The 27,040-nt window shown below is 40.1% G+C and overlaps 3 protein-coding genes across 10 annotated transcripts in view; 2 read left to right on the top strand and 1 right to left on the bottom strand.

The window, feature by feature from the left end:
* The window catches only part of ITFG2 (integrin alpha FG-GAP repeat containing 2), a 106,609-nt gene extending 90,393 nt beyond the window's left edge, over positions 1 to 16,216 (top strand). The window contains exons 12-14 of one of the 7 annotated variants that reach the window (XM_085884359.1): positions 1 to 114; positions 2,674 to 14,556; positions 14,932 to 16,216. In XM_085884359.1, coding sequence (XP_085740485.1) covers positions 1 to 113 — 113 coding nt within the window. In that variant the 3' untranslated portion in view covers position 114; positions 2,674 to 14,556; positions 14,932 to 16,216. Of the gene's footprint in view, positions 14,557 to 14,880 lie in introns of all 7 variants that reach the window. The other 6 variants (XM_085884362.1, XM_085884357.1, XM_085884358.1 and 3 more) reach the window with 6 other exon arrangements.
* Positions 463 to 27,040, bottom strand: LOC147024424 (nuclear receptor-interacting protein 3-like). The gene is made up of 3 exons (XM_085884363.1): positions 26,748 to 27,040; positions 14,854 to 15,070; positions 463 to 5,698 (listed from the first exon to the last, which is right to left on the bottom strand). The coding sequence occupies exons 1-2, from the start codon at positions 26,889 to 26,891 to the stop codon at positions 14,873 to 14,875; spliced, it is 342 nt and encodes a 113-aa protein (XP_085740489.1). The 5' UTR covers positions 26,892 to 27,040; the 3' UTR covers positions 463 to 5,698; positions 14,854 to 14,872.
* PRDM4 (PR/SET domain 4) overlaps positions 14,476 to 27,040 on the top strand; it is an 86,582-nt gene continuing 74,017 nt past the window's right edge. Inside the window, exons 1-3 of one of the 2 annotated variants that reach the window (XM_085884350.1) lie at positions 14,478 to 14,556; positions 14,932 to 14,989; positions 25,429 to 25,554. The gene's annotated coding sequence lies outside the window, so the exon portion shown is untranslated. Of the gene's footprint in view, positions 14,557 to 14,931; positions 14,990 to 25,428; positions 25,555 to 27,040 lie in introns of both variants that reach the window. The other variant, XM_085884348.1, reaches the window with a different exon arrangement.

Raw genomic sequence — 27,040 nt, 5'->3', positions numbered from 1 at the left:
ATTCAAGTGATCCTTGTGCCGTACAGCAACTCGTGAGAGACGTTCTCTACCGATGGCCACAACTATGCTCAAATACAAACGGTGAAAAGAAGATCAAAACTCATGTTGGATGAGGTTCGTGTGTGCTGACCATTCATCAGGCACTTCATCCACAGGAATTAAAGAATGAAGTAGCAGTAGGATGAGTGTACAAAAAGAGACTGCTTTGCATAGCTTATACATGAAGTGCAATTGCATTGCTCTGTGACAAATTTTGAAACTATTCTACTGTTGCCTGTTACTCTTGCAAAAATAGCTTTTGTTCAAATGCATTCCGTTTGGAATGTGTGACTGATTCAAAGTGATTTTCCGTTTATTTTTATTCTTGTATCACCTGCGGAGATTTTTCAGAGTGCATGCCAACGACAAATTGAGTCGTATGCTAATTATTTGGGTGACGGAAAAGAAGCATGAGGGAGCCCGTTTGGTAAAGCATTTTGCTTTTAATTCGAAATGAGACGAGAGAGTACACACTTGTCAAAAGCGATCACTGAAAACGAGGACATAGTGCTCACCTACGACCCGACCACCCCATCGAAAATAAACATAGAAAACAAAGCATTGTGACCGAACATCGCACTTGGATACAACAGGGAAAAGATGGCATTGCTAATCAAGGTGTCAATACCCAGCGACTTTGGTCTAAATAACGTGGAAATCAGAAAAATGACCAAATACCAGGACCTGAACAATGAAGTCAAGACAACCGAGAAGCTGAAGAGTCGGTCGCCAGGTACATTGTACCAGTGATTGTTGAAGCAATAGGAGTGATCAAGGAAAACTTCACCGAGATGTTAAAGAAACAAATTACAATTGGAGATGAAAATAATCTTCAGAACAAAAATTTGAGAACCCGACTCAACTTGATCGATGTAACATAGTGCATGATGGAAATGGAGGTGGATACCTTGACTCCTCAGAGGACTCCGTTCCACCTTCTTAAATCCGCAAATTAAGATTACAACCAATGGCAGAAACTTATGAATGCACACCATTGATACGCTTACGTACATTATGTGATGAAATTTTCATTTTCTGTTTTATAAGTATATTCAGCTCAAGTAAATGACGTTTTGATCCCCTCATGCTTTCACTGCCATGGAATGGCAGGATAACCTGGAGGTATGTGCACTCGCCTCTGAGCTGTCTAACCTGGGTTCAAATCTCAGCCCAGCTACAAATTGTCATCCTGGTGTGTCATAAGCGGGGTGATTCATTGATGTGTATGCACTGCGGTACCGTCCATGTTAAACCGGGTGTTCCGCCTGCTGGCATTAGTTGGTGGAAATTAACGGTCCCATGGTGTCTTTCACGGAGAGTAGGTTGGTGAGCTATTGCTGGCACCCTGACCAAATTACGAATTCCTACCACTGATAGTCGAATGTCAGGCATGGCCAGCCAATTCATAACAAAAAAAACCTTTGGCCCATATGGCCATTATACTTCCTGGGGTTGACCCCACAAGAAGGTTGGAATAATTGAGGCTGTTTCTTGAGGTACTAGTAGTCGTTGTAAACACTTTCCCCACCAATTTTCAATCCATCCCCACTTCCAAGAAATGCAACATGTGGTGGAATAAAAAGCGGCAACTGTGTTTACAATATACTCAGCAAACATTTATATTTATCCACTTTGACCCAGGCACTAAGACACACTGAGTTCCCTGGTTTAGTCTTTGCAATAACCTATCAAATAAATTTTCTGATTCCTCTTCATTTACTGCCTGTAGTTTTTCGAGATGATGTTTATCATCTAATTTTTGTACATTCTAGCTATGGTGAGTCACAAGTACTTTTGCGGATCACCCCGAAGTCCATATCCATACAAACCAAATCAGGTCATGTGTTGTGATGTACAATTAGGAAGGAAGGAAGGAAGGCAGCAGGTTGTTTTTGGTTTAAAAAACAGCTTGTAAGAATATTCATTATTGAAATGGACAATTTTGGGAACCTAATAAAAACTTGTGAACATTTTAACGTGCACAGTAATCAGTTGACAATTTGTTGTGGTTAAAATATAGCTAATTCCTCCTATAACACCTGCCAGAGTTCTTCCAGTCACCAAAATATCTCATCTTTAGCCATTTGTGTGTGTGTGTGTGTGTGTGTGTGTGTGTGTGTGTGTGTGTGTGTGTGTGTGTGTGTGTGTGTGTGTGTCTGTCTCTCTGTCTCTCTGTGTCTCTCTCTGTCTGTCTGTCTCTGTCTGTCTTTCTCTTTCTCTCTCTCTCTCTCTCTCTCTCTCTCTCTCTCTCTCTCTCTCTCTCTCTCTCTCTCTCTCTCTCTCTCTCTCTCTCTCTCTCTCTCTCTGCATTTATGCCTATGATCATAATCATTTGTTTGCACCCGTGTCGAGTTTATTTCTGTTCCAGTAAGTCAGCAGTTATAGTTTCAATCATCACATTTGCCTGTTTTGTACACACCCATAAACTTTGACTGAATCTTAAATGGCCAAAGTACCTGTCTGTAATATCTTGGAATCTAATTTTAATGTGCCAATCACTGGTAGGAGGGACATTCAGAAAGTTTCTATCTGGACTAATTTGATGAAAAGTTAATACTCAACCAATTTCACAAATCAAAAGTACCCATTGTTTGATTTGTTTATTTGTAAACAGCTTTTTGTGTGTGTTTGCAGGATCTGGAGACAAAAGTGTTGACTTGTCAGTCTACAGAGTTTTGGAAATAATGGAAAATGCTGAAATCAGAGCAGTGAGAAAGTAACTCTAGAATCTAGCTGAAAGGGTTGACCCCAAAGTAAATGCCTTGAAGGTAAGGTGACAACAGCGGTGGATGATGCTATTTAATTTGTTACTGTAAAATTTTTAACAACAACAACCTGGGCAGCTGTATTTATGCAAGGGACAACCAGTATTGATTGAAAGCCAAAGTCAGGACTTTCCAAGGAGGCCACCGCACCAGAAAAAGTTGAAGTCCACATGATTTTGATGAATGACAAGACCACCAACAGTCAGGAACATAGCCAAAGCATTGGGTTTCAGCCCCAGCTCAGTTTACTCCACCCTCTTCAAAAGATTAGGCATGAAAATGATGGGTGCAGAGATTGCTGTCTGCTGATCAGAAGGTAGCTCTACTTGACTTTTCTTTTTGAGTGATTTCAAGCAAGCCCAATCAAAAAAACAACTTGATGATCAGGATTGTGATTTAGAATGTCATGGGTTAATCACTTTTATCCTGAGACCAAACAGCTAAGTACGTCGTGGAAGCGAACCCATTCTCCGCCTGCCCAGAAGTTCAAGAAAAAGGCATGAGCTGAAAATGTAATGACCACCGTTTTCTGCTACACGCAAGTAGTGATCACAACTGACTACATCCTTTAAGGTGAAACCATCAATGGGAAGTTATTTGCTGATGAAGGGCAGTGGTTGAAAGAAGCCATCAAGAATGAGTGCTGTGGAAATTTGCCAAGGAATACTGCTTCTCCAACACAATGCATCACCAGCCTCAGTTTCAGTAACCATAGTTCCAAAGGTGGTTTTAAGCTACTCCCCCATCCATCCTATTCACCTGATTTGGCTCCCTCAGAATGCTACCTGTTCTTCAAGATAAAGTAAGAGCTTTGTCATGGGAGGGGTTTTGTTTGCATGTAGACCAGGAGTTTCTAGACAAGCAGGACAAAGCCTGATACAAAATAGCCAAAACCAAGCTCTGTTAGCATTGGACGAAGAACATTATTTGGGGAAACTCTGTTGAAAAACAAATCGACAACAAAGCAAATTAAGTTGTTTTCGTTGTCAGGTTAGAAACTTATTTTATGCTCAACATACAAACACGATTCAAGTTTATTTTTTTTTTTTATACCACACATGTCCATAGGAATTAAACAATAATGTCACAACAGGAATTGAAGCAATCGGTGCCAGCTTTTGTTTGGGAATATTAAACAAGGACGTGGGCAACTTGAGGGGTTTGGCCTCGGATTTGTTTGGCATCGGCATAACACTTCCCTTTGTGCACAGCAGCTGTGTTGTTTTTGCTGTTATTCGTTATATTCGGCAATAAACACCAACTAATTAAAACTTGGGCTTGGCAGGATGGCCTTGACATACACACCATTGTCTCTCAGCTTTCTGGGTTTGAATGTCGACCCAGCTATAAACTGTCATCCCGGTGTTTCAGAGGCAGAGTTAATTCATCAATGTGTGTTCCGTCCCTCAGATGGGTGTTAAATGGGCGTTCCATCTATGAGCATTAGTTTCTAGATGTTAAAGGTCCCCACAGTGTCTTTCGCAAAGAGTGAGCGAGCTATCGCCGGCACCCTGACCAAATTCCAAATAATTCCTGCCATAACTACTGCTGGGAAGGCAATGGCAAACCACACCGTATAACCCTTGCTTCGAAACTGCTTCGGCAGCACCGAAGTATTGTACATGAGAATCAGAAGAATTCAAAGTTAGCACATTAAATTATGATTGATTAAAGGTAATATGGGTTGATTAGCAGGTTCTTAACAGAGTTACATACTTTCTAAATTTATGTGGACCTTCTTCCTTACAGATTCAACATAGCACACCCTGGTGAATATACTTATGTTAGGTTGCCAATTTCAGGTGACATTTCATCCATATTCCTCGTCTGTGTCTAATACACAGTAATTCCTCATGAAAAATATGGGGGTAAAAAAAAAGAAGTGTTTTCGACACATCAAAATAAAGTACTCAAACAAAAACCAACAAATTTTCATCTCAACCATTTGTGAGAGTAACTTTAGCATTGGGTGTGTTTGTACACATTTATGAGCTCGCTATGACTGGTGACGTAATTCTTCATCTGACGTACTGTTGATCATAAAAAGTGTGGTTTCCATTTAATGTTTATTGGAAGTGATGATTGGCTCCTTTTTAATTACAGGTACCTTTTATTACCTGTTTATATTGTTCAGCTGTCACCCTTGGTTTGACCATCACTCAAGTTAAAATCCAACTCCCATTTGTTGAATTTGAGGCCGATGACTGATTAGTTAGCCCATTGTATGGGGTAAAATTGTGTTGGATATTTTTAAAGCTAAAGAAGAATGGGGGCTGAATAATACAACTTTTGATGGATGGGTCCAGTATCCCTTTCTTGTATTTGTTGTATCCCTTTGCCAAGTATGTTTAAAATGTACACATCCTTATTTTGTTACTTTCTTTGCTTAATTAATTTTGCTGCGTTTGCAACAGCATTGCAAGCTGTTTTTCATTGTTGTATACTTTATGCTGTAATTGTGTTTATAATTCCCTTGTTCGTCTTTACTCAATGTTTTCTCCATGATAAGTTTTTGAATTTGTGAGTAAAAAAGGATAACATAAAATCCATAAGTTGCATGAGAACCCACCATTAAAACATATTTCAACATGTATATATATATTTTATTTATTTTTATTTTTTACATTAATTTTATGCTTGCTGTTTAGAGTTTGTACATAAATGACACTGATGACACAAATACGTCTACATCATAAACTACAACATAAATATAAAGGACATTAGTCGACAATGGACAAACGTATAGTAAATGGGATTTGAACCTGTATTCCTTCCATCATGAGCCAGGGATTCAGATGGGAATGCTAATGAGCCAACCCATGTTTGACTTCTGTAGCTTCAATCTCTGTGTTGGTTATATCTTCATGTAACTTCCAATATCCTTGACCCATTCACTGAAAAAAAGAGGTAACATTGAAATGAGTATAAATTTGTATTTTTTTAGATGCACATTCAACAAATTTTTGTTATCCGGGGTTTTCTGCAAAACACTATTGCGGATCTGTATGTGCTTAAGAGTTACGGTGTAGTACTTGGGCAGCTCTAACATGCTTCTAATATGACTAGCCCATCATATTTATGGAAGTTTTGCAAAATAATTGCATTGTTGAATGAAGAACTAATCTTGATCGTGAAGACCAATGCCGCTCTACGTCATTGGACGGGAGAACAATGGATTAATTCGACAAAACGTCGATGCAAGTATGCTGACCACCATCAGAAGCAAGGAGAAACTGATGTTTCAGGTATTTGAATAATTAGGTGAATGACTTCGAATATCTACCAGCGTTTTTTTGATTGCATTGGTTAAAAAGATTCTTCACATGCCAAAAAGCTTGATTTTGTGACCAATTTTGACCTCTGAACCCTGCATAATCCCAACAAGCTCGAATAAGCTAAGATCCTCATCCTCTTAATGATGACGTCATAAAAACGAATATGACGTCAATGTGATGTATCAGGTTTGCGATAAATTATCTGTGCTAATGCCCAGCTTGATTCCCGCAAACAAAATTCAAACAGCTTGCCTAGTTTCGGACATAATGGTATAGGCGATTTCCATTAGCGGCGATATTATGACATCAACTTTTTTTCTCGGAAGAATTTCCAAAATCGGAGATGGTTACTACCTGCACGTGGGCTTTCTGCATATACATGGCAAGTTTCACGAAGATCCGATGAAAACTCTGGGTTGTGAAACAAAAAATGTCAAAAAATAGGAATGATGTCATAAAAATTGATATGACTTCATAGTGATGTATCATATGTGCGGTAATTCATCTCTGCTAATGCCCTGTTCGATTCCCGCAAACAATTCAAAAAGCTCGCCTAGACTTGGAGATAATCTTTTCGGCAATTCCCATTAGCGGAGATATTTTGACGTCATAACTTTTTTTCTCGAAGGAATTTTCAAAATCGGAGATGGTTACTGTCTGCGCAGGGTATTTTTACATATATATGCCAAGTTTCAGGAAGTTTCGATGAAAACTGTCGGTTATGAAACAAAAAAGTCCACAAGAACAACGACGTGAGTAAGACTTAGAGATCCTCCACGAGGATCTAAAAACTAATTGTATCCAACCTTTTTTGCTGTATCCCTATAGGGACTGTTTGAAAGCACCTTTGTGCCAAAGCGTATCTCCATTGACTCAATTAAAAGGAATGGCAAGACAAAATGTTTGACTGTGTGTTTTACCTTTTGACTCCTTGAAGTTGGAATTGGGGTGTCTAAATCGGGGGAAAAAAAATGAAACGGGTCTGGAGTGTTGGACCAAGGTTGGTGTGTGGTTGTAATTGTTGGAAAGAAAAACATTTGGAGAAACTGTGTCGCAAGAGATTTTCTTCTTTTTGTTTTTTTTGTTAAGGATAATAAAAGATGATTAGAGAAAGGAAGATATGAGGAGGGAGAAGACGAGGGAGAGAGCAGTTTAGGGGAGGGAAAGAAGGCATGTAGTGTTTGTCGTGAAGGGGATTAAAATTTACATCATATTTTACATGTAATATGTACACAAATTCAACAATGTTTGTGTGTGTAATAAATGGATGCTACCTTTAATCATGGGTGGTTTGGGATGGGGGGGGGGGCGGAGAGGGTGGAATTTGGATTCATTTTGACAGTTCAAATCCTGTTATATTGTTCAAATTCATTGCAAACACCTCAATGAAGCTTTATCTCTATAAAATATAAAGTAGTCTCATTTATAACCACCAACATTCCAACCATTTTTTTTCTTTTTCTTTAAATGCAGGTAACACCAACTTTAGAATTTAAAATAAACATTAATATTAAATGCAAATGTGTCAAAGTAATCTTCTTGTATACATACTTTCGTCATTACTACAACCAAACTAACCTTCATCAAAATCCATTGTTCATTTGTTTCTGTCACCCATCCTACAGTGACTGTTAGGTGATGTATTGGAAAAGTGCGATGTTTATGTTTCCATACTTACGATTCAATATGGAACAAATTTCTTACTACCCGTGCACTTGTAGCGAAAAGCGGGGTTGAGCAATTGGTTCACTTTATCTATCTGTCTGTCTGTCTGTCTGGCTGTCCACAGACATCAGTCTATGATCAAGGAACTACTTAATGCAAATTTAATTTCTATTTTGAACGCAAATTAGAACATGAATTGGAACACGAACCTTCATTGTTCCTTCCAGATTTTCGAACCAGCTAGTAATTATGAATATTTTATTGAGGGAGCAGCTTTCACAAATGTTTGTGCTGCAAGCATAAATAAATGGTAAAGCAGAGTGATGTCGTTTATCCTTTAAATAAATGCAAGTTTGGACTTCACCTGGCTGCTGGTTTGACAGCGATAGATTGAAGAACTTTTTATGGATGAAAGACAACACCTGGCCACATCAAGGAGCTCCATCAACTGTCGAGCGAGTCTGAGGGATGTCTGCTGACATTTTACCCTTGGAAACATTGCTTACGACCTTTAAGGGGTTTACAAGTGTGCCAATTACAAATACTTTAATGGTAGTAATTATTAATTCCTGGATAATATGGTGTGTTGTCATCGTGGCACCAAAGGAAAATGATGCAGAAGATCTTTGTTTATAGTGCTGCTGCCCACACCAATCAAACAGTACAGTGGAACCTGGTGGCCAAGAATATCTGACACCAAACCACTTGCAGACACAGTTTTGGCAGAAAATTGGATTTTATTTAAGGTGCAGGCAATAATTCACTGATTCTTTGTCGAAACTCTATGGGACTTTTAACGTCTACCAACTAATCCTCGTACATGCATCCCCAAATTGAAGTGCATCAAAGTCTGTGTGTCTATTGCATGGTTATAAAAGTGCATATGTAATATGTGCATGGCCTGTGATGGGCATTTGTTCCAGCTTCTGCATTCTGGAAAAAAATACTTCAAAATATATTTAAGACAAATTTGACCCTTGGCGAAGAAGCCATGCCTCTTTAAAGAACGTTGTTTGGCACTTCCAGTGATAAACGTAATTACTCAACATATTGGGCTCTGCATGGTTAGCAATTGGCAGGAATCTGACTATCTCAGAAGGTATCATCTCGAATCTGCCTCACCAGTGTTTTGATTACTATAACTGCCTCCTCAGTAGCCATGTTTATGTTTTGTGGCATCGTGAAGAGAGGAATAAGATGTTGGACTACTCTGAGCTGGAAGAAGTGCTACAATTAATACAAATGGCAGAATTGAACATCTGAATCCTTTGGCCTTACGATCATTCTTTAGCTTAAGCTTGTCTGAAGCAGTGATGATGACATCAAATGAGAGAATAATTCAGATGTTCCACAACAACCAGCTCTCTTTTATGAGAAGAAAATGGATGAGCTGTAGATTGGGAGAAGCTAATAAGAAGGTAATCAGCATCAGAGAAATGGGAAACCTTCAATGAGCAAATGTGTAGAGTGTAGAATAAGTCTTTTCCAATGAGGTGTAAAACTAGAGGCAGAAAGAGGCCAGGGTGATTGTGGTGAGATAAGGAGAAGCAGAAGGCAAATTTATTAGGTTTAGAATAACTGGACTGGAGTTAGATTTATATCGCTATCGAAGTAAACAGAGGCAAGTTAAGAAAATAACTCGGCAAGCCAACAGAGAGTGAGAAGGGCATGGCTGAGAATATTAAACATAATAGCAAGGCTTTCTTTAAGTATATCAGGGGAAAAGAACAGGTTAGGACCAGTGTGGGTCCATTGAGGAATAGCACCGGGAGAGTGGTTAGTGATGAAAGTGAGATGGCAGGTTTATTAAACAGGTATTGTTCTTCAACTTTTACACAAGGACAGTCAGGAAAATTGCCAGTAGCTGAGAGTATCTATCGAGGAGGTGAGGAAGGGCTTTTACAGGAGATCCAGGTTGGAGTGGAGGAAGTAAAGAAACAGCAAGGAAATCTAAGAGAAGATAAGGCTCCGGGGCCACATAATATGGACCCGAGAGTATTGAGAGAGGTGGCTGAGCAGGTAAGCGAGATGTTAACGGATATTTTCAATCGCTCACTGGAGTCAGGACAGGTACCGGAGGATTGGATAATGGCAAATGTAACACCATTATTATTAAAGAAAGGATCCAGAGAAGAATTGCGAAACTATAGACCTGTTAGTTTGACTTCAGTTGTGGGGAAGGTGTTGAAGACATTAATCAGGGACCACATGGGGAACCTTATGAGTAGATACAAGCAAATCAAATGGTCTGCATGGGTTTCCCAAAGAAAGGACTTGTAGAACAAATCTTTTAGAGTTCTATGAAGCAGTGTCTGATTGGGTGGATGAGGGAAAGGCAGTGGACATAGTATATCTTGACTTTAAGAAGGCATTTGATAAGGTACCACATCGGAGATTGTTAGCCAAAGTGAGGACTTGTGGAGTAGCTGGTCAGGTAGCTAATTGGATTGCAAGCTGGCTTTGTAATAGGAAGCAAAGAGTGGCTGTGAGTGGGAGATATAAGTTGTGGGGTACCTCAAGCATCAGCACTCGGACCATTACATTCATAATTTACATCAACTATTTTGATAGTGGGGTGAAAAGTCAGCTTTCCAAATTTGCAGATGACAAAGCTTTGAGGTAATCAAATAACTGACCAAATACAGCACTGGAGCATGAGGAGGAACCCAAATCGACAAAGATGAAGTCATCAGAAGGAACCTGGATAGGATTCGGGTTTTGGCTGCAACTCCTTTACCCGCAAACCCATCTAGGCACAGCCAAGTGAGCCTTACAAAAACTATTTGCACGATTCATCCCTCCATAGACAAAGAAAAAGAGAAATGGAAGACAAAAAGAACTCAGGCACACCAACAGAAAGCGTGCGCGCGCACGCACGCACGCACGCACACACACACACACACACACACACACACACACACACACACACACACACACACACACACACCAAAAATACGTAACACCACAGAATGTACAAAGGAATCCACCAGCACACAAATTAATACACAGGCCCTCGACCTATAATGAAGTTCCCTTTCCAGTAAACACTAACGACACTTTCGGTTTGATTAATTAATTCATTAAATAATTTTTAAAAATTTTAATTACCCATTATTTCTAATTATTCTATCACACAACTTCTAATGCTCCGGGAACCTGTTTCCATGAAAACCAACCAAACATAAGATATTACAATGACGTCTAAAAACACTCACATGACCAAATCAAACTATTATAACAAAAAACAAATTGTAACCTATATTAACCGGTACATTACGAGACGGAAACGTACACAAGATACCAGGAAAATGAAGATAGTAAACTTTATGATGCGCATTTGAACTAAAACAATTGCTTCCAACTCTAACACATAACACTCTAACACATCTAACACATGCAACTACACTATCCTTACTACTCTTATCTGCTATTAGGGCTTTCTGGATAAATCTGATTAATCAGCTGATCAAAAAACCTTCTAATTAATCACACAAACATCATCAATATAATGACATTTATAAGATGACATTTTAACAAAGCCTAACTTCATATTCTTCATCATCAAATTCTGCACAATAAACAAGGAAAATGTCCACAAATAGGGGGCGACAGTTCCCTCCCATTGAATGTCTTTTATTTGTTGAAATATTTTCCCATAAAAAGATGCAAAAGTGTTGAACAAATTAACAGCATCTTTCAATCCTTGTTGGTCAAAACAATTAAAACATATATATATATATATATATATATATATATTTTTTTTTAGAAAAGAATGACCGATCAAACCTGAGACATAAAAAGATGATTATAAGAGTTTACAACAATATCCCCCTTCCGCCACGCGGCGGGGGATAAAAACTATCAGCAACACCAAAGAGTGCATCCTTAACCAGTGCTAAATCCAAATTTGTATACAAAGCAAAAAAATCAAATTAACAACAGATTTAATATTGAGGAATCAAATCTTATCAAATAACTCTGAAACGGAACGAATACTCCAGAAAGTGTAATACATAATAGAACGGGCACTGAGTAGAGCGCATACCTTCGCCAACGCTACATTTTGCCCCCCCCCCCAGAAACCGTTGATTGTGAGGGTATTTAATCCCATACCACATCTGCCATCTCATATGTGTTATGATGGCTTAAAAACATTAAATTTCCTGCTGTTTGACACTGATTCACGTACATTGTACAATTTCTGTATGAACTCCCTGACCTTTTTGGGTGTCGGTGTCAAGTCAATCTGATGACAACTGATCACATTATAAGAAATTATTTTCTGGCATTTTAGGGGCATTTAGCACACACGAGTTTCTGTTTTTCTAAATAAGTTATTTATTGTGAACAAACAAACATTCATTGTACAAAAATGACGATTTTGACCTTTTCATGACCTCGACCTTGACCTTTGTACTCTTAATTTTGTAATTGGTATTAGAGTGTGGGGAACAGAACAGTCAACATTTTGGTGTTGGTTTCATGCAAATCGGATAAGAATTGACCATGTTATGACTAAAACCGCACATTTTGCAATGTCGTGACCCCCCTGACCTTTGACTCCCAACCGCTAATGAGGGTTATTACGTCATTGTGTCATGTCACATATCACAAGATGGGGCATTGAATTCTGAACATTTTGGCATTAGTTGCATGCAAATTGGATACAAATTGACCGCACTATGGTAAAAAGACGATTATGACCTTGACCTTTGACCCGATCGCTCCCAAAATCTAATCAAATGGTCCTCAGATAATAACCAATCATCCCACCAAATTTGCTGCGATTCAGTTCAATACTTTTGAAGTTATGCGAATAACAAACAAGCAGTCATAGACTGGTACTTACGAAATCGTCAACTTGACCTCTGACCTTGTCTAATAAAAGCTGTCTCTGGAGAAGGTTGCGGAACAAACCAGAAGTTTCTCCGATGATTCTGTACCAAACCATCAAAAATCGAATATTTTGGATGTTTGACCTCACTGTGACCTTGACTTTTGACCGATTTTGACCAAAATCTAATCAGCGCTAGCCATCACCCTCCTGAATCACGTGGTGTAATTTGACATTGGTAGCTTCTTCTGTTCTCGAGTTATCATTTTTTGGATGTTTTACCTCACTGTGACCTTGACCTTTGACCGATTTTGACCAAAATCTAATCAGCACTAGCCATCCCCCTCCTGAATCACGTGGTGTAATTTGACGTTGGTAGCTTCTTCCGTTCTCGAGTTATCGTGCCTACAAACAAACAAACAAACAAACAAACAAACAAACAGAAATGGAAGTCATCAATATACTTACGAAATCTTTAGATTTCGTAAGTAACAAACACACATATTCATAAATAAATAAATACACAGCGATCAAAACATAACCTTCGCAACAAAGTTTGTGAAGGTAATAATTACTAAATGATAAACAAGATTTCCTAAATTGCTTCCCAACCACTTGCAAACCTGAATTAACCAATACTGACAACCGTTTCAAAGTACATTGCCTACCCCTAGCTCCCACGATAAACCTAAACGAATTTGGGTTTTTCTGAAGCTTAGGGATCCAGAAAAACAGGGAATACATAAATTTATCTCTTTCCATTTAATATTTAAATTATGACCCAAAACTTCCTGATGCTTGGCTGTAATGTCTTGGAAAGGCTTTTGCATGGAACGTATGTGGTATTTCCTGTACTCGAAAAAGTAACTATCATTATCTGACTCGACTCACTTAATAAATTCTCTATGTGAAACTTTTTACAAACCACAAATATATTAGCTGCTTTATCCGTCGGAGCTATAACATACTTATAATGCAGATCTTGAATATCCTTATGAACATTAAGCTTACTCAACAATGGTTTTGACCAATCCTGGGAAAACAAGCCTCGCTGACTGTTTTATTATTTTATTTTATTTTTAATCCAGTTGTCCAAAATTTCCACAACCCTATCAGACCATGAACTAAAATCATTTGTAGATAACCTAAACTTTTTACACATTTAGAAAGAAAGATGTAGATCACAGAAAGCTAAAAAAAAAGGTGGATAACAAGAGGGGGTGGTGATCAGCTTCAGGAAAGTATTGATACTTGCATAGATTGGGCAAAACATTGGCAGATGGAATTTAACCTGAGCAAGTGTAAGGTGTTGGGGATGGGAAAGAACAATGAAAATAGAGATTACATGATGAAAGTGGTAATTTTAAAGCAGGTCAAAATGGAGAAGGATCTGGGGGTGGTAACAAATATAGGGGGTAAGCAGGTAGGGCTTTGCCAGGCAGCTATAGGTAAAACAAGCAGAGTCTTATGTTGTCTTTGAAGGGCGATAAATCAAAAGAGGTCTCATTTTAGTTCAATTTCTTCCCCAAGTATCAGTGGGAATAGGTCATGTAAAACTTGCCCTGTACTTGCAGCAGCATCATTAAAAACCAAGGAATTCCACACGAATAAGTAACTTGTGGCTTTTGTTCGATGGACAAATGTCACATCTTTAGTAATTTGTTTGATAAATCAGAATCTGTTGCTGTTTTTTGACCTTTAGCTTCTTCTTTTTCTTTCATTTTTCAACACATGGCTGTGAGTGCCCTGAAGGTTGGAGCAGAAATTTGGCCAAGATGCCGGGGATAGCTCGCCTACTCTTCGAGATGGACACTGTGATCTCTTAAATGTCCACAAACTAATGCTGGCAGACTGTACACCCAGCTTAACGTCCATCCGAGGGACAGCGCACACATTTGTGAAATACACTACCTGCAAAACACCAGGATAACAGCTTATCACTTGGCCGAGATTTGAACCCACACAAGACAACTCACAGGTGAGTGTGCCTACCTCTAGGACCTAGATCTAGCCAGCCATTGCCATAATGCTAAAGCACATGGAACTGTTTCAAGCTCTTCACAAATAATTATATAATTTGGTCACCACATAGTTCTAATTTGCTCATTTGTTTGACCTTCAACTTCACCCACCCTCTCCCCAAACCCTTTGTTTGCCAAAATTACTGTTTTCAATTGAAATATACTTCCTGGTTTTTCTTTTAAATAAAAAGCACTTCATGGTGTTCCTTTTTAAATAGGAAAGTGCTCATGTTAGTTATTTGTTTTATTACTACCTTAAGTTGTGCCTTTTGATCAGACAGTTGCCTGCTCCTCTTCCCTTGTGCTCTGGGTTGAAATTTCTCCTTGCATAGATCCGGTGCCCAGTCCAGGACCAGCGATGCGACTGCAATCGACACTTGTGCTCTGACGGTAACTGTTATCTTGTGATGCAGACAGACTCTTTAGTAGTTGGCTTTCCAGTACCCGTTTTTGCACCACATCTTGAGGTTGCTGTGAACATAGGAAAAAAAAGAAGATTATGGTCATCACAAAAATTTCATCTGATTGTCTCAAATTGCCATGGCAACACAACACCTGATTTCAATAGACATCAGCGACTGTGATGATAGATTGTTCAGATGGTGTTTTGTCAATAACATGATCTACTTTCACGCCAACATGTCACATGTAATTCTGCCTCTTTGAAGCCACTGTAGAGAGTCACATGAGAGCCATCCGATAATCCATCACCACATTTGTCAAATATCAATTCACTTTACAAACACCTGAAGGAAAATAAGTGTCTGAGGAAGATAAAAAATAAAAGCTGGTCAAGGGGGGCAAAAAGTGCAAACGTGAGAGGAGGAAAAACGAGTGTCTGGGGTGTATGGAGGAGAGGAGTGAGGGAGTCTAATTTGTTTTTATTTACTTATTTATTTATTTATTGTTGTTTTTTTTGTGGACACAAAATCCAGACTCATAAAAGAGTGAGGTAAACAGTTGGCTTTCCTTCATTGTGCATCTGAAAGCATCTCTCCCATTTTGCAGACATTTACAGAATATGATTACACCAAATCGCAGTGACAAACCAACAGCACCAGCAACCCAAACCTAAGGCTTAAGACCTGCTGATCTGTCATTGCAGGTCGGTTGGTGGCCTCTTTTTTTTTTTTTTTTCTTGGACATTTTAAAATCTTCTCTCTTCTCCTCTTCCTCTTCCTCCCCATGCTCTTTAAACCCTCAACCCCTCCTCCACACCTCCAGGTCATGTGTGTATACTCAAGAAACCCCTCCTTGTGAACCATGCACAATCCAGGCCTATTGGTCACCTTTTACTCCCACCCTTGGAATCATCTCCCTGTCATTCCAATTATACAATCCTCTCCAAGGCCTCAAAGATGGCAGCCTACCATCTCGTATCGTCTTTCATACCTCGACCCATGATCTTTTCTACCCTGTTCTCCCTCCCCACACCCACTCCTTTCAACTACAAGCGCCGGACTGCCTGTCTATCGTCCATTTGTTCTTCTCCCTGCTTGTTCTGTATCTGTTTCCCGTGACCTCACTGTTAGTATAATACCCTGCTTTCATCCATTGTTTTGCTCTTCCATGAGCCTTCATGTTGAATTTCAAAAATAAAAATGCCATTCCATTAAACTTTGTCAGAAAGAAGCATGTTAAAGCGCTCTATAATTCAAAAAGCAAAATGTACAATGACGTTTAAATGAGATGTTGCATTGAGGGTGAAATAAATAACTCGTTTAGCAGTAACCTTGAATTGTAAAAGTTACCTGTGCAGAATGAGAACTGTCTGCAACAAGAAAACTTCGAAACAACAATAATAGATTCGAAGTACAAAGGAACATCATTATCGGATAAAGAGAAAAGCGAATCCATTTTGCTTGTGTTGCACAAGTTGCATTGTAACTGAAACATCACGTTATACAGTTTGTGTGGCCACTGCGAAGATGACTGTACTCCTTTGTTTTGCAGAAAAACAATTGTCACTGTCAGAAAATATTTTTCAAATGTCAAGTTCATGTACCAAGTATGTCAAAAGGGAAGAAACTACAATTCTTCTGTAATGAAGTCCCTGATGACAATATAGCCGCGCAGCAGGAGGTCGAATTTAATATCAAGAGAGATCGAGTGATTCACCGAGTTGTTTTTATTGACATCACTTTCCATAGAAAGAAGCACACATTGTATCTGTGTGCTGATTTGCAGGGCTTGAGCACAAGGCAAAGCTGTAATTTTTTTTTTTTTTTTTCAAATAAACAGGCGTCATCAAAATGGTGGATTGTGATGGAGTTGGAGTTTTTGACAATGTTTTTCTCTTGTGAACTTCCATCACAATCTTTCACCGCCCAGGCAAAAAATAACACTCCTCTCCTGGAGTGCTTCTCTGCAAACTACTGTAGTATATGAGAATACAACTCTCATATACGACAGTTCTAACTGCAGCATTTTTGCCTGGGTGGCCGTGGGTGGAGATTTGGACTCGTTAGCCTTGTTCTAAAACGATGTTGATTTGATGTTCTCATTTTTGTCATGCTCAAAGGATTGCTCGAGACTACCTCCACACCTTCTAGATGATTCTCCACATTCCTCGTGTGAGTGTGAATGTGTGCGTTTGTATATATCAAGTACAGTATTACTGTAGTTATGGCCCCAATGAATCCCATGTAGTAGGGTTGGCCAAGAGGGAAGTTTGGCCACGTGTGTTTATATATCTATTATATATGCAGCTAATTCTAACCACTGACTCACTGACTGGCTGACTGGCTGACTGATATTAAAGAACAGTTCCTTTCGGGTGACATGTCACATGGTCTGGAAGCCATATTGGATTGAGGAAAAATCTTTAAAAAAATTATTTCTCTTGAACCGCTTCATCAATCAACGTGAAACTTCACAATTATGATCTCGTAGTGATGGAAAATGTTTTAAATTTCAACCTCATTAGGACACATGGTCTGGCAGCCAGTGATTTAACTTTTTGAATCGAGGTTGTTTTTTGGGGGTTTTTTTGGAATAAGGCTCACTTGGCTGCACCTGGATGGGTTTGAGGGTAGCGGAGTAGCAACTAAAATTCGAATCCAATCCAGGTTCTTCCTGCTTCCTTCTTTGCTTTTCGCTTGTTTGGGTTCCTTCTGATGACCTCATTGCAGGATGACCTATTTGATTTGAATTTAATTTATTTTAATTCCATTCTGAATTCAATTGATTAATAATAACGTCATGGTTGAGGATCAAAGTGTCCGATCAAAGCGGGGTTGCATCAAAGCGGAGTGGTCTTGGTGCCTGGTCATCACTGCGAGCAGTTATAAAGTGGCCGTTCTGGTTATGTCTGTTATTAATTACAAAACACACCAGTACATAAACACCACACAAAATACACCACACAAAACAAGTCCTGGCGAGGGTCTCCAATCTCTGATTGCTCTTTTTATTGTTTGATTATGAAATCAAAACACTTTTGAAAGTTATTGATTAAAACTTGTTTAGATTAACTTGCCTATAAGAATATAAAAACATCGTAAATTCTGTTGACATCCGAAAAAACATGTATACAAGGTCAAGGCTCATGGAAGAGCAGAAACAGAATGGATCAAGACAACAGAACAAAGGAAACAGGAGAGAGGGGAGGGGGACACCGGGAGTCAGGTTGAAGGACAAAATAGAGTGAGACTTGGCCAAATAATGGGTGTGGAGGCAATAGAAGATAGAGAGACCACCAATAAATAAAGTGACCGTTGTAGTTATGTCTATTATTAATTACACAAACGCACCAGTACACACACCACACAAACAAGTGCTGGCGAGGGTCTGCAATCTGTGATTGTTCTGTTTCTTGTTTGTTATTTTTATGGTACTAATGGTTAATGCACAAGTGTAGCATCTGTCATGTTCCCAAAATGTTACTTTTGTTGACTATAAAGCACTTTCAAAGACATGTACTCTTTCGATGAAATGCAAAGTAATTTTTCCTTTAATCACACATTAAACTTTAATTTTTATAGTTGAATTTGACTTGTACACATTTAGTTGACACGTGTGTTTCATTCCTATATGTTTAATTTCTGGATTAACTGGTTTTAATAACCTGGCCCAACAAGGCCTCGCAAAGCCTATACTAGTCGATAACGTTCTTAAATATGTTAATATATCAGTTTATCCTTTTGTTACATTATTAGAAGGGAAACTATAGAGTACAGGTTAATTATAAGATTAAGATGTGATTAGCGATGCAATAAAACATCGGAATTCTAAATTTTATTATTTGCTTCTTGCTTGTGTTTGACGTTGTGAATGATTGGGGAAAAATTTCCCGATGTCGAAAATCAAATTTTAGTGTCACCACAGTATCGAGGCAACATTGTGAGAACAAGTAGTCACATTAACTTATACGATGTAAAATAAATGAAATGCAGTCACTGGGATATTTGGACCAACATTTGCACAGCACAATTAACTTTTTCTGCATGAGTACATACTAAGGCTGGGAGTTGGAGGTTGTCGTTTTTGAAAACTCCATTTGCATTATATGTTATACCATGATCACTGCTGTTACTCTTACTATCTATCTATCTATCTATCTATATATTACTAAAACCCTCATCTTGTATGTTTGTATGTATATATGTATGTATATATATATATATATATATATATATATATATATATATATATATATATATATAATTTATATATGTATGTATGTATGTTCCCGAAATACAGCCAAAATGGTACACGATAGCACAAAAATTTTTGGCCCACCTTACTCACCATTCCCCTGAGGTGTGCAGTATCAAGTTTCGTTCAAATCGGGCAACGAAAAAAATTGTTAGAAAACCAATTCCCGATTCAGTCAAGTACTCTTCGGGAGAATTTGATCAACGCAAACAACCTCAGCAGTATAGTTCGCTGGAGCTATCTTTTTTTTTCTTGAAATGATTTATTTTAAAATCTCAAACATTTAGTGTCGACAAAGAACGATTTATTTTTAAGCATAAAATAAACATCGCCATTTTGATCGAATACTTCCGTGTTCATCAATAAATAAAATTGTGTTAAGAAGTCTACGCACAATAATTTATTCCACTTTCTTTTCTCTGTTTTTTTTTTCACATTTACACACAATATCAAGTTTTGTTCAAATCTGGCAACGAAAAAAAATATTAAAAAATCAATTCCAGATTCAGTGACGTACTCTTCGGGATTATTTGATCAATGCAAACAACCTCAGCGGTATAGTTTGCTGGAGCTATCTTTTTTTCTTTTTCTTATTTTTGAAATGTTTTTTTTCAACCGCTGTCACAATGGGAACCCAACGGGTCCACGGGTCATCTGGTATATTACTAAAACTCACATCTTGTATGTATGTATATTGCTGAAATACAGCCAAAACAGTACACGATAGCACACAAATTTTAGGGCCACCTTACTCACCATCCACCTGCGGTGTGCAGTATCAAGTTTTGTTCAAATAAGGCAACAAAAAAAATTATTAAAAAAATCAATTCCCGATTCAGTCAAGTACTCTTCGGGAGAATTTGTTCAATGCAAACAACCTCAGCGGTATAGTTCGCTGGAGCTTTCTTTTTTTTCTCTTGAAATGATATTTTTTCATCAACCGCTGTCACAACGGGAACCCAATGGGTTCACGGGTCATGTAGTGGATTATTAAAACTCTGATCTTGTATATATGTATGTATGTATGTATGTTCCCAAAATACAGCCAAAACAGTACACAATAGCGCAAAAATTTTAGGGCAACCTTACTTACCATTCACCTGCGGTGTGCAGTATCAAGTTTCATTCAAATCGGGCAACGAAAAAATTATTAAAAAATCGATTCCCGATTCAGTCAAGTTCTCTTCGGGATTATTTGATCAATGCAAACAACCTCAGCAGTATAATTCGCTGGAGCTATTTATTATTATTATCTTGCCAAAACGAAGTTTTTGCAAGATATGTTAGTCAGCTTGTATGTTTTTTTTTTTAATTTTTTTTTTTTTGTTGTTTGTCTGTAATCACGTATAAAAAAATTCTGCAGAGCACAGTTATCATTGGAAATTTTTGTAACTTCGCATATCAGAGGCCTATAGAGGTCCCTTTCAGTGCACAAAATTTTGAAGGTCAAGGTCAAAGGTCAAGGTCACTTTGTCGCAAATCAGGGGAGTCGACGAAACCCTTATTTTTTGAGTAATTTTGATCGGATCGTCTTCAAGCTTCATGGGAATATAGTATATGGTCTGGTGCTCAGCTGATTAATTTTTGGTGGCGATTGGCCTTGACCTTCATGGTTAGTGCCGGAGGTCAAACATATTTGACCCCAAGGTCAAATTTTCAAGTTTTAGGAACCATATCGTGTAGTACCTCAAATTGAACACCTCGATGAGTGCTTTCTCGATATGTCAAGCTTGAGACATTATGACGTCATTTGGTGACGTTATGAGGCAAACGCATATTTTTCATGGTTACTCTGTAGAATGATTCTCATCGGAATCTCTCGTAGGCAGATATTCCTCAAGGAGTCGCTCCTGGTGGATAGCAGCTCTGTTCACCTCAGTGTGACCTTAAAGAAGTCACACGTGGTCACCTTTTGGCAAGATACGGGTCACTCTGCGGGTGACATTGGTTTATTATTATTATTATTTGAAATGTTTTATTTATCAACTTCTGTCACAACAGGTTCACGGGTCATCTAGTATATTATATAACAGAACATTATTTAGCTGCGAAAGAGTGATCAGACATTTCTATCAGGTGGTATAAAAGACTGTGGTTTTAAATGGTGCTAAATGATCTGTGATTACCAATGATTTGTAAGGGGCCGTTCAAACATTACTTAACGCTATTTTCATTGGAAAGAGTGTGGCGTGGTGCTGGCGGCCAAGGTTAACCCCCAAACTCAAATTGTGGTGATGAGCGGTCAACACCACTACCCGGATGGTCAAACTTCTTCCTTTGAGGCCGACAGCCGAAACTCACGGAGATTAATGCGCATGCGCGTGGGAAAACAGTTAAGCGCTGCACCAGGACAGCACAAAGGGGGGGGGGGGGGAAGCTATACTCGAACCCCATGACAAATACATGGATACAGCTTCTTAAAATGAACACATTTAATAATAATAGACAAATATTTACAAAGTACAATAATAAATGTGATAATTTTAAATACGTGAGGTAAATTAAACTCAAAGTCGAGGCGCCTCTACACACGGACTTAAATACGAAGGGAAACAAAATAAAAGAAAACCCCTCCTTTATTCTGGTACTCAGCTTGGCCTGGAGATGGTCTTTGTGGAACTTGGAATTGAGGCGCTTCTATTTGCACGTGTAGACGTGCGCAAAATGGCACCGAACCGCTATCTCGCAGCAGGAACAAATGTATATCGGGCAATTCGTGAACGGTATTCAACACCAAGGCTCAGAGACCCTATGCAGCTGCTTCGTGCATCGATCGTCCTCACCGACCCACTATTTGACATACACAAGACTCAGGGTCTGTTCCTCATGACTCAACCAAGAGCCAATGGCCAGTATCTTGCTTCACCACACGAGCCAAATCGCCTCAACACGAATACAAAAATTTTGCTGCATTCTTCATGCGTCGAAGGAAAACCAGCCATATAGCCCTGTTCTTACAGGTCATCTCTGAACTACATTCTTTCTTGACCACGTGCATCCCTCACTCCGTGCTCAACCGTTCCTCTTCACACTCTTCTCGCGCGTGCACTCTCCCGATCTCGCCTCTGACTGACGTCACACCAAAATCCCGTTTCCTCCTCCGGGGAATGGCTTGCTCACACGAAACCAGGGAAGGCGAGGCCTCCACCAGCTTGGGCACGCTTCTGACATCACAGCCATTAATCATCTTCCTCGGGGGCGTGACTTCACCTGCCGTCACCCTTGGAGGCAGGGCTTCTGTCTGCTCGGCACATTTGCTTGTTTGTTATCGTGGTTTTTGTTATATAAAAAAACATCGGGAAAAGTCACAGGGGGGAAATTAGATACTGGGGAACTTATTTTTAATCCCTATCTAATTAACACCAAACCACTCCCCGTGTGGTGACATGCAACACTTAATCTCACATTCTCCCTTCTACATCGAGATGTCTCCTACACGTCCACGGACCAAACGACTCCATCCAATCCTAACTTCCCTATTAAATTCCTCCACCTACCCCCACAACCGTAACAAGTGTTTTCAAGAGGAGGCCTTATTATGTGCCCTCCTTGGTCAAGGCTGGGAGCAGACACTCCATATAAAATGATCTTTCTAAAATGCAAAGAAGCTATTGCTTGGCAGCAAGTTGCAACCGGTCACCCCAAGTTTCATTTTCATTTGTTCATCTTATTATAATTCACTGTCCATCCGACGTCTGTTCCCAGGTACCGCAAAAACGGCTGAACCAATCGCAACCATTTTCTGGGTGTGTAATCCTGGGACCCCTAGAGTAAAATAGGCATAAATATAATAGCATGACCCCCTTGACGGCTCCTGAAGGGAGCGGGTGCTTCTCGTTGAAATTAATACATTAGTTAATTATTTCATTGAAATTGTTTAAATATAGATATGGAAATAAAATTTAAACATTTACGAAAACTTGAAAAGTAGCATAAATGTCTAACTTGTAGGCAATATTTAAGAAAGTCCAGCAGACATAAAATCACCGTTTTTGAATGATTTATGTCTCCAATTTGAGCCGTGTTTTTGTGATGCTGTTTTGGACTTTCTCAACGTTGACAGTTGACAATAAATGCAAATTTTTACTCCCATATTTTCTGGACAAGATTCAAATGCTATCAGAAACTTTGCAGTCCAAAAAGAATGAGCAAGCTACAGCAAGAGGACCAAAATATGGAATAAAATCTTGATACAAGTAACATGTTACAGTGTTCGTCGGTTTTGATATATTTTAATCGTCTTCATTTACATTATGCATAATCTACATATGCGGGTTTCAAAAATAGAAATGGTGCCCTCCCAGGTCTCAGTGTGTGTGTGTGTGTGTGTGTGTGTGTGTGTGTGTGTGTGTGTGTGTGTGTGTGTGTGTGTGTGTGTGTGTGTGTGTGTGTGTGTGTGTGTGTGTGTGTGTGTGTGTGTGTTGATTAGTGTCTATGCATGTGAGTTTCAGAATGTGGAATGGAGTCCTTCCAGGGCAGGCTCAAAGTATCCACCTTCATTTCAGTAATGGGTCACGATTCATGGACCAAGCTGTGAAGTTTTCAGTTCTCAAAGTTTTGTGCCGAGGACTCTCTTCAGGATCGTCACTGAGCGCGGGACAACTTCCAACTGTAGTTCGTTTTATTTGTAATAATATTCCCAGGGATGGTTTTTAATATCTCTGTGAGGCTCTTTGCCATCATTCCCGTAACTCCAACTATCACTGGTACAACTTTGGCATTCTTCAGCTTCCAGAATCTTTTCACTTCATTCTTGAGGTCTCGGTATTTGGTCATTTTCTTGATTTCTGCAATGTTTAGTCCAAAATCACTGCTATTAACACCTCAATCAGGAATGCCTTCTTCTCTCTTTTTTGTACCCAATTATGATTTGTTAGTCGCAATTATGTTTGTCGCAATGTTTGTTTTCGATGTTCACGCTCTATGGGATCATTAGATCGTATGTGAGCCGTACTTCCATGTTTTCAGTCCATGCTTTTGGTTAATGTTCCTACAAATTTTCGAGAACTGAGATATCAAAGTTTTTGCAGATGAACCAGTGGTTAACATTACAAACTCTGTTGTGTCGTTGTGTGCAAAGCTATTCTGACATGAGATTTTTTTTTGTGTTCGGTCATTCATCATAACACATCACTATATTTGCTAATGCCACCTCCACCCCTCACCTATCTTTTTTCCCTGCCCCCCCCCACTCTGTCTGTCCCCTCCTCACTCCCCCCCCCCTCAGAATAAAATGCAGTGCTCTCCTCCCACACCTCTGTTTCTCTCTCTCTCTCTCTCTCTCTCTCTCTCTCTCTCTCTCTCTCTCTCTCTCTCTCTCTCTCTCTCTCTCTCTCTCTCTCTCTCTCTCTCTCTCTCTCTCTCTCTCTCTCTCTCTCTCTCTCTCTCTCTCTCTCTCTCTCTCTCTCTCTCTCTCTCTCTCTCCGTGCCCAGGCGCTGATTATGTCTGGACGTAGTTTGTCACCGGACGCGTCTGGGTGGTGTTTGTCTCCAGGTGGCTTGGCTCCAGTCAGTGTTTATCGTATGACTGGTGGAAAATGTATTTCAGATGTTATTTTGTTTCCATCTTCACTGTTATTCCATGCAGAAGCATGTATATGAATCGTAATTAATGCCCCACTGCATGTCTGCCTTCCCTTCCTCTCATCTCTCGCTGCCTTCCCTTCCCACACCCCTTCTAACTCTCCATCCCTCCTCGCTGCCACACCTCTACTCACTCTTCCTCACTCACTCCGCCTCACTCTCCCTCCTTCCTCGCTCACTACTATCCATCCCCCTCCCCCCCCCTCTGTCCCTCCCCCACCCTCCTCACTCTCCCTCTCCCACCCCTCCTCACTCTCCCTCTCCCACCCCTCCTCACTCTCCCTCCCCCACCCCGGCTCGCTCTCCCTCCCCCACCCCTCCTCACTCTTCCTCCCCCACCCCTCCTCACTCTCCCTCCCCCACCCCTCCTCACTCCCCTCCCCACCCCTCCTCACTCTCCCTCCTTCTTGCTCCCCCACTCCTCCTCTCTCCTTTCACCTCCTCACTTTCCCCCACCTCGCTTCCTCTCCCCCCTCTTTCCACCCCCCTCTTTCCACCCCCCCCAGTATTGCCATCAGTGAAGCGATGGGTGGTGTTTGCTAGTCACAAATAAATTCGGTTTTTTTTGCCACTTTCCAATACATGTTCAGCACAGAGCCCGGACTCGAACTCGGACTCAACTCGACTCGGAATGCCACCAAGTATTCAGATTCGGGACTGCTGGACTCTGATTCCGACCACAGGACTCGGACCAGGTGGACTCGACTGCAAAACTGGTGTGTTTGTATGTTATAACCATGACTGTGGGTGGGTTTCGTTAGAATGTACTCGCACTAACAATAAGGGACATTTTCACAAAAGCGGGTCAGGTAACGGTAAAGAACAAACTCAAAAATCAACTTTCTTTGATATTCTCAAAATAGTGCTTGAACCCCTTATAAGGCCGAGAAAAATGTTCAAATGATGTCAGCAACGCAGGATCACCATAAGGGCCTCTGCACTGACCGGGCAATATATGCTTGATAAAAATTCTCAGACAGTCTTTACCGTTACCTGACCCGCTTTTGTGAAAATGTCCCAAAAACGGTGAGAACCCAACTCCTCTTTCTAGGGTTTCTTCTACTTCCGTGAGTCCGATTTGCATTGAGGAACAGAACAATTATGGTTTACCATTTTGAAATTTCCACTCTTTCTTCTCAATGCTGAAAATGATGTTCGAAAGACTATTTCAATCATGGACTTTGTGCTGGCAATAGCAGGTTAAAAGGGCCACACAAAGCATGCACAAACGGCCTCATGTGGCATCAACAGGTCATTTCGAAAGTCACGTATCGGCAGGGGGAATATTGGACAATGAATAGAATAAAATGTTTATGTTTTGGTTTTCCCATCGCAGCCAAAGCCGCCCATTCACACAGAACTTGCAAACATCAGGGAGCTTGAATTTGTTGATAATGTTGAACCTACTTAACCGGGTGCAGAGCAACCAGACACCGAAGGAAGCATGCAATGCAAACTGGTACCAAGAAATGTGCCAAGGTACACCAGACAACCTGCTACCCACATTTCTTGGCAGAAATTTGAAATTTGTTCAGAATGCCGGTGATAATTCGACCGTTTGTCAAGAGTCACCGTGGGGGTCTTTCACCATCCACCAGCTAATGCAAGCGGATGGAATGCCCGGAATAACGTCCATCCGAGGAACGGCGGCATTGGTGATGCGACGCCCGCCTGCTTTGTGATACACACTGTCTCGCAACCGCACGTACATGATGAGAGCACCTGAGCCTGGTACTCATCTTGCCGACGTCGGAAGGATGACCCGCTGAGTCAACCCCACCTGGTGTCCATTCAACGGCTGGCAGGGCTCAAACTCGAGACCATATGATCTTAAGCAAACACCAGGCTTAACTTGCAGGTAACAGGTGTGTAGCGTCAGCGCAAGTTGTGAACAAATTCGCTCACTCACCGCTTCCAGCTTCTTCAAGCTGTCGAGCGGCAACAGGTCTGCGGAATCCTTGTGATAGAACTGCATTGCTTGCTTGAGGCGACGCTGCTGGTGGAACCTGGCCGAGTTGGACATCTCTGTGCTTCTCTTCATTTGGTCTCCCATGGTGTGCTGTGTGTATATATATATATATGTGTGGAGTCGTCTCACTCGGCAATCTCTGACTCTGTTCAAGCACAGCTTTCTTGCGCTCGCCGCGCCTGCTCCCTTGTCCTGGCAGCAACGCCCAGACGGGTCACGTGATGAGCTTGGTA

This window comes from Eptatretus burgeri, chromosome 6 (genome assembly GCF_056783735.1).
Source record: "Eptatretus burgeri isolate ZD-2024b chromosome 6, Ebu_testis_v1, whole genome shotgun sequence".
NCBI lineage: Eukaryota > Metazoa > Chordata > Myxini > Myxiniformes > Myxinidae > Eptatretus > Eptatretus burgeri.
The sequence above is the reverse complement of the archived record's forward strand: the minus strand, read 5'-3'. Positions and strand labels throughout refer to the sequence as shown.

What these genes read in the sequence shown, in the direction of transcription:
- LOC147024424 (XM_085884363.1), bottom strand. Translation starts at nt 26,891, where the DNA reads ATGGGAGACCAAATGAAGAGAAGCACAGAGATGTCCAACTCGGCCAGG. An exon ending in GCTTGAAGAAGCTGGAAGCG is followed by an intron (nt 15,071 to 26,747) that starts GTGAGTGAGCGA and finishes CTATGTTCACAG; the next exon opens with CAACCTCAAGATGTGGTGCA.